Below are 17,500 nucleotides of genomic sequence, written 5' to 3' on the forward strand. Positions count from 1 at the left end.
ACACACGTCTGTCAATATCAAACTGATGACAGTATAACTCAATTCCACTCACTTTATATAATTCAAATCAGATCTTACCTTCCTCCACACACGTACTTCTTGACAAGCAGGACCCCGGCCACGGCACAGACGAGCAGAACGAGGAAGATGACGGACACTACAGGAGCCACGCTTCCTGACTGAGACTCTGACTGATAAACATGCTTCAGATAAGCTCACATAGATATCTGGCTCTAATTTATGTTCAAATTCCAGTAAACGTTAATTAGCATCAGTAGTACGGATCTCTCACCAGAAGCTCTGGACTAAGCAGGTTACTGACACACTTCTTGCTCAGGTCGATCAGTTTCCTCTCCGGCTGTGTGCCTCCCTCACACCGGTCTCCTGGGATCTTCCTGTAGCTGTACAGCAGAGTGCGAAAACATAACCAAAAACAACAATCCTAAGAAAAATGCACAATGGCGTGAAAAAGTGAGGCTGGGGCTGATTTCTTTCTCGCCCAGACTGTAGATTTACGCAGCCTCAGTGACACACCCGCCTAGATATGATTTCCATTCGGATTATTTTCACACACACACACACACACACACACACAGACAAAGCGCATGTGAAATACAGTCACCAACTAGGTGGATTATTTACTCTAACGTTATTTTACCCCCAAAAATGGCTCTGGAGGAGAAATTCAAAGTAGACAGACTGAGCACACATTGTCCAATCAAGTACAAATTAGACAAAAGGACAAATGACAGAAGTGTTTAGTGTTTTTTGGTTTGAATAAAAGGGTTACAACTTTTCTGTTCAGTATCTGAAGGAACCATGGCATGAACTCATTCGAGCATTACAGTCCTGAAACCCTTTTTTTAAAAAAATTTTAAATCATGAATGCATTTCCATGAATCCAATCTGCCTTTAAGTACGTGTAATAGTTTTCCCCTCGTCATTCTCATTATATCATCGAAAAGACCTTGTGATACAACACATAACAACAATAGTGTCACTGCTGAGATACTGATGCTTCAGTAACTGGAGAATCTCTCATACGAAGGATATTTAATGTTCAAACACTTTACTAACATATAACACTATAAATGTGTTCTGATATAATGATAATAATAATGAATGATAGACTATGTTGTACCCGCTGGTTTGGAGCTGCTCTTTACGGCCGTGCAGGCAGAACTCGAGTGAGTGGCCCTTCAGCTCCGGTTGTTCCACACACTCTGAGCTGTTCATGGCACGGTAGTAGCCAAAATCACTGCAGGATAGAGAGCAAAAGAGAGGGAGAGAGGGAAAGAGGAGAGGCATTATACAGACCAGACTCAGCTGTCTCACTCATGCCTTTCCTCAGTAATGCTTTTTACCAGTTTCATTTGTGTATTTATTACCCACTTCATCAGCCAATTTATTTACTATCACAATTATCTAAATTGTAAGGACCCCAGTGATTTTTCAAATGTTACCTTTATGTAAGTTTATGTAAAAAAAATGTTGAAAAAAGCTGCTAAAATAAATACAGCTGGCTTTCTCATGAATTTTCAAACCAGCCATACAAAGCGTTTTTAAACTTCAGCACCAAGTCTCACCACTGGAAGTCGTCCAGAGTGCAGGGACAAGGTGTGGGCTGCTTGGTGATGACGAAATCCCTCCCGTTTCGGCACGTCGAGTCTTTGCGTAGCCGTAAATATTTTTCTTTATATCCCAGCAGACACCCGTCGTTTGGGTTGCCGGTGTTATCGGAGTGGGCGAGCCACTGCACGTAATCCTCCTCCCCACCTGCAGGGGGAGACAGAGCGAGAGAAAGAGAGCGAGAGCGAGAGAGTGTGAAGGATAAGTGAGGAATTTAAAGCATTTAGAAAAACTATAAACACAGACACACTAGACTGCAAAGCAATTTGTTCGCTAAATTAATCACAGCCTCTAAATATCTGAGAAATATTTAGTAAAGCACACAACTCAAAATTCCCCTGTAGTGAGAATGACACACTACTGGACTCCTTTACGACTGGAGATATTATAAGAGCACTTAATATGAGCACGGTTGTGTGACATTCATTCTCATTACGACACTTTAGTTTCAACACTTTTTAGTTTAGTCGCATATGTACATGCTATTACGCGTGTATTTACACATATGTGGAACGTTCTTCTGCAGTCATGCAGTGACGATGTAAGCAGATCTCTCTCACACACACATACACACTCTCTCACACACTCACAGTCTTTGGAGAGCAGCTGGTGGAAGTCTATAGTGATGGACACTAAGTGTTGGCTGAACACCGGCTGTCTGAAACCCCACAGGCTGAGGCTCATGGACCGAGCTCCGGGCTCCGAGGCCAAACCCGTGAAGTACAGCGGCGTGTCTGTGAAGTTATATACGTGCCAACACTGGCCCTCGTCCGTGGAGAACCTTATGGTGAAAAAAACAGAAAATAAAACAGAAATACAGTTTAGAAGTTAAATGGAGATAGTGGCGAGAGAATAAAATGGCTAAAATGGGCAAAAGAAAAAAAATATAAATTTACTAATAAAAGAAAGCACCAAGAAACAGAGCGAGTTTTACTCTTAGCTTCCATTTTCAGCCAACAGCACAGTCATGGGCCAGAATACTTTCACCAGTGATACACACTTAATTCTGTGTTAATCTCCAGTTTAAAAAAATTAACACTGAGTTTTAGTATTTTAACAAAAATGTTTATGATGAAGTCCATTTCTCATCATATATTGACTCATTTTAGCCCTTTTAACTCAGTTTCATTTAAAGAAAATAAGGATATTTTAGTTTATGAATGAAAATGATAAATGTGCACAGAAAACTAATAATAATAATAATAATAATAATAGAAAGTAGTAGATCCCTACAAAACTGAATGTTACTGCTGAATTTGTGCAAAGAAAACATTTTTTTCAACTCGCAGCAGACAAATACTGATATTTTCTGATCAGTGAGAAGCAACTAAATGTGTTCTGTCTTATTTTCATCATGGTGTGTTGAGATTACGCGAGTGTTGGAGCAGGAGTCTACCAGAGCTGAGAATGTGAATTAACATCACTGCTCCCTTTAAACTGTGAACAAAGAGCTTCTGTTAGTCCGAGCAAACCGTATCATCTCAAGCTGCGATACACTGCTGAGCGACTTTAACACAGCTGCCACCATCACAGATAAATAACGCTTAGTAACTTTGTTGAGTCTCTGCCTCATGCGTCCTTCTGTGCTTTGGGTTTCTATAAATTTAACAAAACATGTTTTTTCTTTGTTAAATCCCTTTCAGGAGAATTGAATTAAATGCACAGATTGGACAAAATGAAAAAATCTCAAAAGAAAGTCACAGTCATGGTAAACACATGACAGGCAAATGTTATTGCATCATAAACTACAACAGCCAATCATGTTCCAATATGCAAATACAGCCCATGAAATGAAATGGGTGGGTAGAAGCAGAAGAAAGGGGCGGGGCATGTAGGGTTTACAATTTGCATATTCATAGATTTTTTGTCACTAATGTAAAAACTTGTTTAAAAAAATGAATACGTGAATATCATTCAGAAGAAAGAGGTCTGATGCGCACCTTCATAGTTTATTCCAAAAATCATCTTTTTTTATGTTTTTTTTAATAATTTATTAACTTTTTTGCCATAAATAACTGAAAAAATAAACTTCCTATGTTATGTATGTATGTTTTTGTGTTTTCGGGGTTTTCTGTGTCGAGTAAGCATCAGGACTCACTTGATCTGTGCGATGGGCTGGATGGGGTTGTGTTCCACGGCCACCAGCAGACCCCCTGAGTCCAGCATGACGTAATGGTGTGGTCCTTTGAGCGCTCGTGCCCACGTGTATCCGCCGTCATCAGACACATAAACGTCAGGAGACAAGATGGACACGGCGTCCCCCACGCTGCCTGAGGAGGAAAGGTTCATTCAAAGTCTATTTAAGAGCTAGAGCTAGGATCTGTTCCATCTGAATATCTCTAGGTTTACTGAAAGGAAACCATTTCTCATAAATGTGTCATTTTTTTGCTGCCAAATCAAATAGAAATTTATGAGGGGTGACGCATGAAAACAAAAAATACTCTACTCTATTATTCTAAGATTGCAGCCTTAAATTTCATGAGCTGTCTGGGGAAAAAAAAAAAGCATTCTAGCAATAGTGCACTCTCGTGGAAATGTGTTTCTATGCTATAAATAAAATACTTTCACCAGTGATACACACTTAATTCTGTGTTAATCTCCAGTTTAAAAAAATTAACACTGAGTTTTAGTATTTTAACAAAAATGTTTATTAAATGTTTATTATAAACATTGCAAATGCAAATCTTTATCCTATATTTATAGCATATAGGATAAAGATTTGCATAGTCGAGAATATACAGTATGGTGTTTGCAGATAGAAGTGTGTGTGTGTGTGTGTGTGTGTGTGTATATACCATGAGCTAGGATGAGACCAACAGCGCTGGGTTCGGTCAGAGGCAGCATCGGCACGTTGAGCCTCATCGACGTGCTGTAGGCGGCGTGAATATGCAGACTGCACTATAGCAACACACACACACGCACACACACACACACACACACACACAAACACACAGTACATCACACACAGTTTACTATTTCCTTCATGCAATATCACAGACTAACCAGCTCTGACTGCTGTATAAATAAATAAATAAATAAATAAATACATAAAAAGTGCTGTTAACAACCCTGATCATGGCGGTGTGTAACTCCATCCAGTATGATGTTCATGATCACACAAACATAAAGGCGCAAGTTTTGAGACATGTGAACTGGTGGTGGCATTTTAAAATGCTGTGAAGTCTCTGAAAGATCAAGCGGTTGTTTTAAACAAAGAAAAACAGTACTAACGCTTTACACAGACAGAAGGCATGTGCACTATTCTATGCTTGTATAGCTATAAAGAGTCAAAGTTTGTGCATGATGCTATGATTTAAGAGTCAAACAATGTTCCTCCTCTTCCACATGCCTGCACAGAGAGCTCCTAATCATAATCAAAACTGTTGTGAGTCCAAGTTTAATGGTGATGGAATGGATTCAGGTGTCTCTGTACGAATAAAATGCTCAATAGCACATGCAGATCTATTATTAGTATTGTTCATTATTTAGAAGCATTTCATCCTGAATTTCCTCTGGCACTGAGCATCCGTCTCCCCTCTATGTACCTGGCAGTACACACAGTACCAGTGAAGGAGGCATCAGTCCTCAAGAACAATTTTACAGCATTTTAAATCTGCTCTAACTGTGCATCCATGCTTGGTTTTATTTATGAAGAAAAAAAATAAACAGATCTCTCACTCTATGTGTAACACTCTAAGTGTACGTTGATTTTTTCCCTCAGAACCAGTGTAAAAAACAGTGAATGGAAATAGATAAAATATAGCTATATGCACAGTACTATATTACACTGCATTGCATATTATTGTGCATCAAGCCATACTGTTTAGGAGACATTTATGGTTAAACTTTAAGAAATGTGTTTCAATTCAATACTCCAGAAAGTGAAAATCTAAGCATGACATAGGTATAAGTAAAGTGAGAAGTGCTTGTGACTTATTTGAAAGTTATTGGAAATTAAACTCTAGATGTAACAGAAAAAGGCCAGTCTGGATCACTCTAAGCCCCCTGTACCACACGACACACACTATATGGCCAAAAGTACGTGGACACCTGAATATCTGATTCTGGATTTAGTCCCCTTTGCTCTTATAATCAGCTCCACTCTTCTGGGAAGCTTTCCACTAGATGTTGGAGCGTGGCTGTGGGGATTTGTGTTCATTCAGCTACAAGAGCATTAGTGAGGTCAGGCGCTGATGTTGGTGAGGAGGTCTGGGGTGCAGTCAGTGTTCCAGTTCATCCCAAAGGTGTTCAGTGGGGTTGAGGTCAGGGCTCTGTGCAGGACACTCGAGTTCTTCCACTCCAACCTTCACACACCATGTCTTCATGGAGCTCGCTTTGTGAACAGAGGCATCGTCATGCTGGAACAGGTTTGGGCCTCTTAGTTCCAGTGAAGGGAAATTGTAAAGTTACAGCTTACAAAAACACTCTATACAATTGTGTGCTTCCAACTTTGTGGCAACAGTTTGGGGAAGAACCACATATGGTTGTGATGGTCAGGTGTCCAAATACTTTTGGCCATGTAGTGTATTTGTCTTATAGTTGATATGAACACTGTCTAATAACAACTGTATTACAAATCTTGGCTTTGCAAAATATGCAAAATGGACTCTAACCTTCAGTAATTCACTGATCCTGCTGTTGGTGCAAGTCTAAACTGACCTAACGTCAAACAAATCCTCTAATATACTCCTCTAAACTAGATCTGCAGTGTGTGTATATATATGTGTGTGTGTGTGTGTGTGTGTTTAAAAGGACTCTCACCATGTCTGGATCCTTTGCAGTGGAGTCACACTCTGCATTCCAGGGTTTCTTCAGAGACCTCCAATTTCCTCCCTGATTGAACGTTACCACTGTCTGAACAGAACCATCTGCAGAGACCAAAACACACTAACTTACATCACACCCCAGTGTACATACACACACACACACACACACACACACACACCAGCTCCTGTTGCAGAGCTTTTTGAAGAGTACACAGCAGATAAACCAGCACACCTGATGCAGAACAGACCGACAGTGAGTGTAGATAAAGCATTTTAACCTATTAGATGATTGGAGCATTTAATAATAACACTTTAAACAAATACCTTCGTCTGTTTTTAAACTAAAACTAAAAGTAATCCTCAACGACGTCCAATAAACACATGCTACGTTCATTAAATGTTATGTTCTTTTATCCTAGGAGGGTGAGGAAGCTCCATTCCAGACTGAAGATGTGTGTGTGTGTGTGTGTGTGTACCGTGAGCCAGCACGCTGGTCATGTAGACGCCCCTGAGTGAGCTGACGACAGTGAAGTCAGTTTCACCACCTGTGGACGTGTAAAGATGGCGCTCGAGGGACTTGGAGAAGACGATGCCTCGGTTATCAGACACGTAGATCATACCCATCCCTGAGTCTGGAGCGGATGAGAAGAGATACACAATCGACAACCTCCAATTATTGACATTCAAATTTACACTTCAGGTGCAGCCAGTTCATTATCCAGGTTAGGATACAATGCAGGTTTCAGATGGAAGTGCATTTGTGCACTATTTTTCATCTTATTTCATTGTAGATAGTGTAATATTGTCATAAAACGGGAGATGAATAAGAAAGACTAACACAGTGAGGACTTTGATAACACTGTTTAATCTTACACGCACACAAAACTGACCTCCAGGTTCATCCACGTGTATGAACACCATGTCGTCATTGGCAGACAGTATGGAGTAAAACTGTTCATGTCCCACGTTGGGCAGCTGGGCCATGTCCCAAACCTCCCCCTGATCCACAGACACATGAATCATGCGCATCGAGCTCTGATACACAGAGAGAGAGAGAGAGAGAGTGAGAGAGTGAGAGAGAGAAAGAAGAAGAAAATACAACAAAAATAAAAACTGTGAAAATCTACTATGTGTCTTCACATTCTCCAAACTTTCATGTTGTGCTGTAATTACAGGGAAATTATGGGTTAACAAAGTACACAAACAGACAGACAGACATGCTCAACTACACACACACACGCACACACACACCCAGACACACACGGGTATACGAGCGTACCGTGGCAGACATGACGGAAGCGAAGAGAAATCGGCCGCCCAGGCCAAACGAGTAAATCCTCCTCCCTATAGTCTTAAAGCTTCGGCCGAAATCTGTGGTCTTCCTCAACTCCAGCATACCCCTTTCACCTTACAGTACAACACACACACACACACACACACACACACACACACACACACACACACACACACTTTATAACAGGGACAAAGCAATAAGCAGTTGTGTATTTAGACACATTTGATATATTTCTTAGCAATATGAGAACAAGACTCACTACAGGAACCGTTCGGGTTTGTGGTGAAAAACAGAGTGTCAGCAGTCCCCCTAAAACACACACACACACACACACACACACACACACACACACACACATGACTGAGCATCGCAAAATTCCATCAACCCTTTTAGACTCAGGACACTGAACACTCCCTGGCTAATGCATCCATTTGTGCAGTTTTAATGGCAGGTGTATTTTTTGTTGTTGTTGTTGTTCACCTGTCTGGGAATCTACGTTATTGTGGCTTTCACATACAGGCCCTGAAACAATGCTTCTATGTGCTATCTTACAAAGTCTTTGCATTCAAGTGTACATTCAACTTTAGCTAGTTAGTTAGCCTGATCCATTTTATTATCTTTCAAACATTCCCCACTACGGCAAAAATATTAACCACTGAAATCATCTTTTCTCTCTGTCATTAAAGTTGTTTCTGGAGCTCCCACTTGTAATTACGACTTGCAGATGTACGGAAACTTTAGGTTGAGAACTACTAATAAAACCTAAAGGAAGCTCATTTTAAAAACAGTTTTGAGACCGAGTTAAATTGCACATTAATAAGCAGAACAATATCAAACTCACGTAGGAATGGGATTTACATCACACTAATTGTCTTACTTTATACATATGTATATGTATGTGTGTGTGTGTGTGTGTGATTGTTGAATTAAATACTTTTTTATGGTCATGAACTTTATGTTCTGATGGTTATGAAGTATGATGCATAGCACACAGGTCTAAAGGGGAGTTGGTGACATACCTATGACCGTCATGATCCCCTCTATTAATCTTTTACATTTTAATAAGACTGCATAAGCTATTAGATCTAATTAACAGCTCGTTGTGTGTGTGTGTGTGTGTATGTGTGTGTGTTACCATTTCACCAGACACACTGTGTCATGAATCCTCTTCCAGTGGAGCCCAAAGTCCTCAGAGAGCCACAGGTCATACTGCGGGAGGAACAAAGCGCATGAGTGTACAGTCACACACAAGCTGTGTGTGTGTTCACATTTAACAGTAATGTGAGAACCCAACAAAAAAAAGTTGTGGAAAAAAACTAAATTGAAATAAAATAAAAATAAATGACTGTTTACCCACTCATACTGGATTCCAGTTTATATTATTCTGTAATAACGATATAATTCCCGAGCTCACCACTGTGCTAATAACGGCGAGAACGCTGTTGTTTTTCGGGTTGTAGGTGATCTGCATCAGCACTTGGAAGGGCAAGTCGGAGGGGGTGAAACTCCTCCCGAAATCCAGTGAACGTAAAATTCTCGAGCCTTTTCCCTCAGACACATAACCTGTGAGGATCACCTGGGGAGGAAAAAAAAAAAAACAAAAAAAACCAGCATGACACTTCCGCATATGCTTTTTCTCTTACTAAGCGTTCGGATAAACAGCAGAAGGAGCAAAGAAAACATTTCGGTCATCCGGGATCACGAGGAGTTTCAGCCTCACCCTTCCGGAGTTGTCCGGGCCAATGGCGATGCCGAAGTGCGTCATGATGAGGGTGCTGTTCAGGAGATACGTGACATCCTGGAAGGATTTCCCATGGTCTTCACTGGGACACAGGGTTATTATTAGTGAGCGATGCTAATGGAAGGATCCTTGAATCATCTACTTATTACACACACACACAGACACACACACACACACACACACACAGACACACACCTCCTGTAGAGTTTGGGCTCGCTGAAGCGGAACATGAACAACGGCACCTGATACGTAGTGAGGACCAGCAGCACCTGCACACAGGAACACACAGCAATGCAAACACAGTAACACAAGACAATGTGCTGGATTTTGTTGCACTGAAAAGAACCTGCACTTTTGATTTGACTACAGTGTTATGGTTTTTTTTTGGCATATATATTTTTTACCTTTTATGGAACCAATTAGGGTGACGATAATGTTAAAAACATTCATTTTTATTTCATTCCAATATTTTTTTTTTTTTGGCTATTTAAAATAAGTGATTGGCCTTTCTGGCCTAACTAGATGCAAGTCCTTAAGGGCATACAACAGCTTGATCCAAAAAGCTTCCTTTTTTTTTTCTTTTGGCTAACTCGAGTCTGCCAACCTGTGGGTATGAGGTCATTAGTCTCGAAGCTGTGTGACTCCAAGCCCAGATTTGTGTGTTGTCTGTGTGTGTCTGTGTGTGTGTGTGTGTGTGTGTGTGTGTGTGAGAAAGAATGAGACATGAAAACAGACAGACGGAGAGAGAGAGAGAGAGAGAGAGAGAGAGAGAGAGAGAGAGACGGCCGGTTCTGGAGAAGGTCAGATGGTGAGTTGGGCTTTAGCTGTGCGCTGAGGCATTTAATAGAGATTTTTTTTTCCCCTCAGCCGGACAAACAGACGGCACAGAACATTGGCTTTTAGAAAACTGCTTCTCTTACAATTTCAAGATTTTAAGACTTGTTTTTCCTTTCGCTGAACTCCAACATACACTCTTTCTACTTGGACCAACATTGGTCAAATTGCTCTTTTATATAATACACTAAAACTCTCTCTTTCAATCTGTCTCATAATAAAATAAAAGAGCAGGAACTGTTCAGACCCTCACACAGAAAAAAACCCTCACAGGTCTTCGATAAACATTCCTTATTTTCATAGCTGGATTTCCACGGCTGGAATTTTGCTGACTAAAGGACGACGACCGATTCTGTCTCTCTGATACAGAGTCATGTTTGGTGCCAAATGTCTTTTCAGAAAACATGGCGAGTAAGAATTTGAAATTCGATTCGCCCCGGGTTTTGTGATTCGGTAGGGTCGCATACCACAGACTCAGAGCATGAAGCCAAACACAAACACATGCTCGGGAGGACAGTGGGTCTCTCGCAGCTTGAGAGGAAGATCAGCTTTAAGGGTTAGACTACTGTGAGATGAACGTCCTCCACTCTTCTTACTTTCCTAAAGCAGATGTGATCATCTCAGTGTGCCTGCAATCAGGTCACGACTAACCCTCAGTTTGACTAACCACTTCTCTTTCGCTTCATGAGCAGGTGCTCGTCCTCGTAACAAATTACACCTGAAATCATAAAAACCCCAGACGTCACTATGAGGCCAAACAGGGGCACAAGATTCCACAAGATTCCACATCCTTTAGACCACAGTATCTGATCTGAATTTGAAATATGGATATTGTACTCCTGAGGTATTGTATTATCAAGGTATTAACAGTATAAACACATCAACAGTACTAAACAGCCAATTCTGTGGAAACACAAAGAAAGAGAGTTACATTACAGAACACAATATTGTTTTAAAGAAGCATTCTGGCATTAAACTACTCAGGAGTGTTCTTAAAGACACTGTCAGTGTTTTGTAGGCAGAGTAACGCTGTAATAATCACAGTGAAGTGAATGATTCGTGCTGGTAGAGGCTCATAATCACTCACCCCTGTTCCGTCTCCCACCCAGGCCAGAGACACCGAGCCGGACACGTCATTAAAGACACGCTGCAAGAGACACAGGGACAAAAGCATTAAAGTGATGGATTACACTTCAACACACTTATTATCGTTCACACTGTGACAACACATCACAGTTCTATACAGATGCATACATGATGCAGATAGCACAAGGTCGGTGTGTGTCCGGTGACGGTTAACTGTAGAGTTACCATGGAAACAGCCACCGGTGACGCTAAAAACTTCATTTATTGATTTATTTCATGCAAATCATAGCGAGACAGTAGTCACTTTTCAACACACAGGGTGATGTTATCTCCTGTATTAATTACCAAAGTGTTACGCTTCACCCCCAAAATCCAGACACTGAAATACAGCAGGAGTGTGTGTGAGTGTGTGTGTGTGTGTGTGAGAGAGAGAGAGAGAGAGAGAGAGAGAGAGAGAGAGAGAGAGAGAGAGAGACACAGACACAGAGAGAAACTGAAGAAGAGCATAACCCCCTCCTTTTTTTCACCACTGGGTTCACCATTGGAATGTCTTTCTCTGTGTGTGTGTGTGTGTGTGTGTGTGTGTGTGTGTGTGTGTGTGTGTGTGTGTACCACATTTTTGTCTGCCTGACACACTGAGAACAGAAGAGAGACTGAGGAAAAAACATTAACATCTACTCATTAGAGAGAGAGAGAGAGAGAGAGAGACAGATAAGCAGATAAAGACAGAAACAGATAGGCATAAACTGAGAAAAACAGATAGAGAGACAGACCAATAGATAAATGAATCAAGAGAAAGACAGATTAATAGATGGCTATTTAAACAGACTAATGGATGGAAAGACAGATAAAAACAGATAAACAGACTGAAAGACATACAGGAAGGCAGACAGGTTGATAAAGAGATGGAGAGACAGATAGAAATAAAGACTCTAGGACAAATGGGTAAGCAAATAGACAGAGAGATGGAAAGACAGGCAGACAAACTAGAAGAACGACAGATTAAAAATGTCTATTCTAATAACAGGCTGATGGAGAGACAGATAGATGAACTGAGTGAAAGACAGAGAGGCAGACAGATCGACAAAGACACAGACAGACTAACAATCTAGCAGGTATACGGACAGAGGGCAAGACAGATAAACAGGTAGATGGCTAGAAATATAGACATAATTATTAACAACCAGACAAACTGAAACAGACTGAAAGACAGATAGAGAGACAGAGGGCAAGACAGATGAATAGACAAACAAACAGACAGACAGATTGGTGCACAGACAAACAGGCAGGCAGAGAGACCTAGAGATGAACAGATTGAGAGAAAGACAGATAGACAGGTTAACAGACAGACAAAACAACCAATGGAAATAGACAGAGAATGATAGAGATAGATGAGACAGAGAGAAAGAAAGAAAGAAAGAGAGAGAGACACAGAGAGAGACTATAAGTATGAGAGAGTAAGAATGAATGGAATGAAGGTTTAAGACACATACTACAAATTAGGCTCACCACAGACACAGACACACACACACACACACACACACACACACACTGCATCTGCCCTTTACAGGCCACATGGCCCCGTTAGTCCCACTACCTCCAAGGCAAAAAGCCTTCACAGCATTTCTGCAATTCCAGATTGTTCCCCAAGGACACACAACCTCTAAAGCTCTCCATTTTTACACACACACACACACACACACACACAAAACACACACATAATATTCAGGTTTGATTTCAAATGGATGAACTTGTTGCCATAAAAGGCAAATAAATAAAAAAAAAAAAAAATCAGTGCATGTCTGGAGAAGGCAGTGGAAAGCCGAGGCTGCGTTCGTTTCATCCAAATGTGAACAAAAGTTTCCATGTTTCGCAAACGCAGAGTGGTTTTTACCTCCCCGTCTCCTGCGACCCGCCCAGACCCGGCCTGTTACTCCGACAGCACGTGCACTCGGCGTGTTCACAGCACCTGCATCAAATCTACTGCCAGCACTACTTTTCCAGAACGTTCTGTTTTACATGCTGTGATTGACAACGCTCGTCTCACCTTCTCCACGCTGCAGGAACCAAACACAACAGTGCAAAAACCCTCAGAGAGAGACAGGGAGAGAGAGAGAGAAAAACAGAGAGAGAGAGAGAGAGAGAAACAGAAAGACAGCAAGAGAGGAGATGCAAAGAAAGACAGCAGAAAAGAGAGACAAGCAGAGTGAGACGAAGACACAGAGAAACAGACAGAGAGAGAGACTTACAAAGAGAGTCAGACAGAAAGAAGGAGAAAGAGAGAAAAAGAGACAGAGAAAGAGACAGAAAGAGGTTTAACAAATCTTTATTGTTACAATTTATGACTGTACATCACCAAACCATATCCTAAGATAGATATTTAAGATTCAAAACTTCAAAATCAACAAACCAGACTGAGAAAGAAAGAGAGGCAGGCAGAGAGAGACTATGAACAGACACTTCAGCCTCAGGTGCAGCACACACACATGGACACACACACACACATAATGTGCTGTAACACTTGATTATTTGTCACTCATCTTGACATTCAGCCTGACAAGCACTGCTGCTGCATGAACAGATACACACTGGGAAATAAATCTAAAGTGGGACGTGACGTCACTCCTGCTGTCCATCTGTCCATCTTTCTCAGTATAAAGGACAAACAGAACAGGGAGAAATAATTCACGTGATAAAATGATTAACGCTGATATTCAGCAGGCAGCTGAGAGGAACGTGACTGACAGAGAGTAGAGTTAGGTAGAGTTATCTCTGGCGTATCTGCTAAATTGTTCTTCTGCTTTGAACCCCTAGAGACGCTGTAGCACCATCTCCTGCCAACACACACACACACACACACACACACACACACAATGAGAGGAGATGAGAGACAGGAGTTTTGACTTTAAACTCGTGAAACTGCAACCATTTTAGTGTTTTATTTTTGTAAGGCTTTCCTTATTGAAATTGTAGCTCTAATTGTTGTTGTTGTTTTTTTTTTAAAAAAGAGAAAATGCAAAATACAGTACAATGTAATTTTAGAAGTGTAATGATTATAGATTTTAATTTTAGGAATTTAATAATATGAGGATTTTATCACCACGTGGCTGACTGACTTTTGGGTTCTTCAAATCTCTCCTTTTCTATCCTCCATCCCATTCTCATCTCTCTCTCTCTCTCTCTCTCTCTCCAAAAGTTCCTGGAAGCACACCATTCTACAATATTTCCACCAGCAGAACATGATTTTTTTCTGTGCTGTAAAAATGCGTTCCACGAGAACATAAAGTTATTTTGCCTTCCTTCGTTTTTTTTTTTTATTACAAAATAAAAAAGCAGGAATCCAGAGACCACAGGCTTCTCTCTGGAAAGAAAATAACATTTAGACAGGTGTGTGACCGCAAAAGCACACACGGTAAAGTTAAAACCTAAAAATAAAAAATTCCATTGTTTGTGAAGGAGCAGGAGAAGAACTTTAAAAATAGTTACCCACTTTAATGACAGATGTTTATAGATGGAGTGCAGAGATTTAAATTAAAAAAAACAATCTCCAACGTCAGCCCCTCGTCTAAATACTCAGAAGTGTATAACTCCTACGTCACAGCGAGGGGATGAAGATTCCAAAGGAAAGAAGCAAGAAGTGATTTCCTTTGGGATTTGCACACTACATTTACTCTGATTAGTGTTCAAAGCATGAGTGAGCTAATGAACTGGCTAAGCATGCTCTGTCATTCATAGCATTTGTGACAAACACAAGCATAATATACAACGGACCTCGTTTATCAATCTCTTGGTAAAGTTGCACAACTGATTTCATGGTCAGATCAACGTCAAAATTCCTGCCAGATTTACAAAAAGTTTGGTAATGTTGACTAGTTTGTAGCCATGTGCATATGTTACTGAAAACCGCAGTCACAGCAGAGCTGATTTAAATTTAGCATAAAAGGCAAAAAGCTCACAGAGAATTGAAAACGACAAAATGATGACTACATGGTGAAAGCGTGTCTCCTAGTCTTCCAGAGTGCCAAAACTTTTGTCCTGATTGAACGACCCAGATTCACATTAAATTAAATTTAAATTAAATTAAAACCTGACAGCGTAATCTGTGTATAAAATCATTTACGACATTACGACAACATTTACGAGTCGAAGCCGATCAGTCGAGGTTCACGTTAGTGTGCAAATTTACACAAACTCAGGAGCGTTTGTGTTTTTCCAAACTCGCAGGATTTTAAAGAACACCACATTTCTTGTGTAAACGCTCCTACAAACTATTTACAAATAAATGTGTTCATATTCATCGTGCTAAATGAGGCACATTATGAATTCCCTTTTTCTTTTGTCCTCCATTTTTCAGAATCGCATCAGATTACAATGATGTGAGGGCAGGTTCTGCTCCTGAGGAGTGTATCAATGCTGACTCGATCCCTCGCCCCTCTTATGGGTCAAAAATATGGCACAGGGATTCACCCAAGGCAAAATGGCGGAGGCATGTTTCCAAAAAAAAAAAAAAAAAAAATCCATTGAAACCAAAGTTTGCTTTAAACTTTGTTACTGTTATTACATTGTGCGTTATTGTGCCAGTGTGTTTGCACAAACACGAGACAGACAGGTGTTAATTTTCTACGTACGAGTGGGTCAAGGAGTCACAGTTTCAGCACGACAGGTGACACAGCGACAGGTGACACAGCGACAGGTGACACAGCGACAGGTGACACAGCGACAGGTGACACAGCGACAAGAGACATGAGTTGAGATTTTCTCAACTTTATGCAAATTACATATGGTGCATCACAGAGACAAATCCAAACGATTGGCTCAAATGATTCCTCGGACCAATCGTACGGCACGTGTGGTACGACATTTTTTTAATTTCTCCTCTCACAAGTTTAGTTCTTCTTTACTGCTTGACTCGAAAAAAAGGAATAAAATTTGGTTTTTATATTCTAAGAAGAAACTGTGGTTTTATCTCACTCTGTCATATTCAACCTCATATTCAGTCTGTATAGAGACATTACGAAGAAAAATGAGGCATGGAATGTAGTAGCACGGTGCCTCTGGTGACCGTACGTAGCTAGTAGATTTAGTTTGCGCTGCTAATCTTCTAACAAAGCTGATATGAAGCCTGGCGTATATCAAACAACCAATTTTCTCTTTATTGAAATATTAAATTTAGAATTTATTTTAAAGACAAATTAAAACTGTATGTTGCCGCAAATCGTGTGCTGTAGACTACATTTTAGCTACTAACCTTTCTCAGCAGAAGTAAAAACGCTGGCTGGATGATACACACCCAAAAGTGACAACACTACAAGCATCACTAGTGTGAGCGCATTAAACTGATATAAATGTGTTTAGATACATTAAGGTGTGTCTGAGTTTACGTGGCAGCACACGGAATGAGGGGAAAAAATGTCGACCTGTGGAACTCCCACTTCACATTTATCGGAATTGTCTGGGAAAAGGTGGTATCAGGTGACACGGATCTGTGAAATTTCATAGAAATTCCTTGTTGAAATTCTACACGGTTGTCGTTAATGGCTGAGTTAGTGGGAGTGTTTTGAATATGTTAATGTGTGGCCCTTATGTTAAGCTAAATAAAAAGCCCACACTGTCTAGCAAACAGCCTGAACCTTTCCTGCTGAGCGTGTACGAAGAATTCCTCAAACATGACGAGTGTGTGCACTGAAAGCCTGCTCAAATCCTCCCATCTGTCCGTCCATCTGTCCGTCCCATCATAAAACCCGCAGAGCAGCAGGAAACATCAACATGTTAGCGTTCTTCTTCCACACCGTGTTTTAGGTAACATCAGAAAAGCAATGTGTGTGTGTGTGTGTGTGTGTGTGTGTGTGTGTTTTAATATAATTCATTCCATACAGACCACACCTAAAGTGTTAGGAATGTTCAATATTCCACACATTCTTTGGAGAGCTCCTTTTGCTGTGGATTGTGAAATTAACGGGTTTCCTTTGGCATCAATTTAAATGTCCAGAGAAAAAAAGAAAGAAAAAAAAAATCTCGTCTGGCTCCGCTAGATCTGTATCTGTGAAACCCATTTTTTTAAACACACATGACGTCCACTCATCAGCTTTGTGCTCATCAGTACTCATCTATAAGCATCAGCTTTTCTCTGAATATTTAATAATATTAAAA

At 40.6% G+C, this 17,500-nt stretch overlaps 1 protein-coding gene across 1 annotated transcript in view; it reads right to left on the reverse strand.

The window, feature by feature from the left end:
* Positions 1-17,500, reverse strand: part of sort1a (sortilin 1a) — a 24,671-nt gene that overhangs the window by 2,493 nt on the left and 4,678 nt on the right. Inside the window, exons 2-18 of the mRNA XM_053227196.1 lie at positions 11,352-11,411; positions 9,626-9,699; positions 9,410-9,512; positions 9,104-9,265; positions 8,825-8,898; positions 7,949-7,998; positions 7,675-7,802; positions 7,286-7,430; positions 6,872-7,027; positions 6,391-6,497; positions 4,425-4,527; positions 3,728-3,899; positions 2,220-2,410; positions 1,587-1,776; positions 1,142-1,258; positions 293-401; positions 79-191 (exon numbers count right to left, since the gene is read on the reverse strand). Coding sequence (XP_053083171.1) covers positions 79-191; positions 293-401; positions 1,142-1,258; positions 1,587-1,776; positions 2,220-2,410; positions 3,728-3,899; positions 4,425-4,527; positions 6,391-6,497; positions 6,872-7,027; positions 7,286-7,430; positions 7,675-7,802; positions 7,949-7,998; positions 8,825-8,898; positions 9,104-9,265; positions 9,410-9,512; positions 9,626-9,699; positions 11,352-11,411 — 2,054 coding nt within the window. The remainder of the gene's footprint in view (positions 1-78; positions 192-292; positions 402-1,141; positions 1,259-1,586; positions 1,777-2,219; positions 2,411-3,727; positions 3,900-4,424; positions 4,528-6,390; positions 6,498-6,871; positions 7,028-7,285; positions 7,431-7,674; positions 7,803-7,948; positions 7,999-8,824; positions 8,899-9,103; positions 9,266-9,409; positions 9,513-9,625; positions 9,700-11,351; positions 11,412-17,500) is intronic.

The sequence above is a fragment of the Pangasianodon hypophthalmus genome, chromosome 20, assembly GCF_027358585.1.
Source record: "Pangasianodon hypophthalmus isolate fPanHyp1 chromosome 20, fPanHyp1.pri, whole genome shotgun sequence".
Classification (NCBI taxonomy): Eukaryota; Metazoa; Chordata; class Actinopteri; order Siluriformes; family Pangasiidae; genus Pangasianodon; species Pangasianodon hypophthalmus.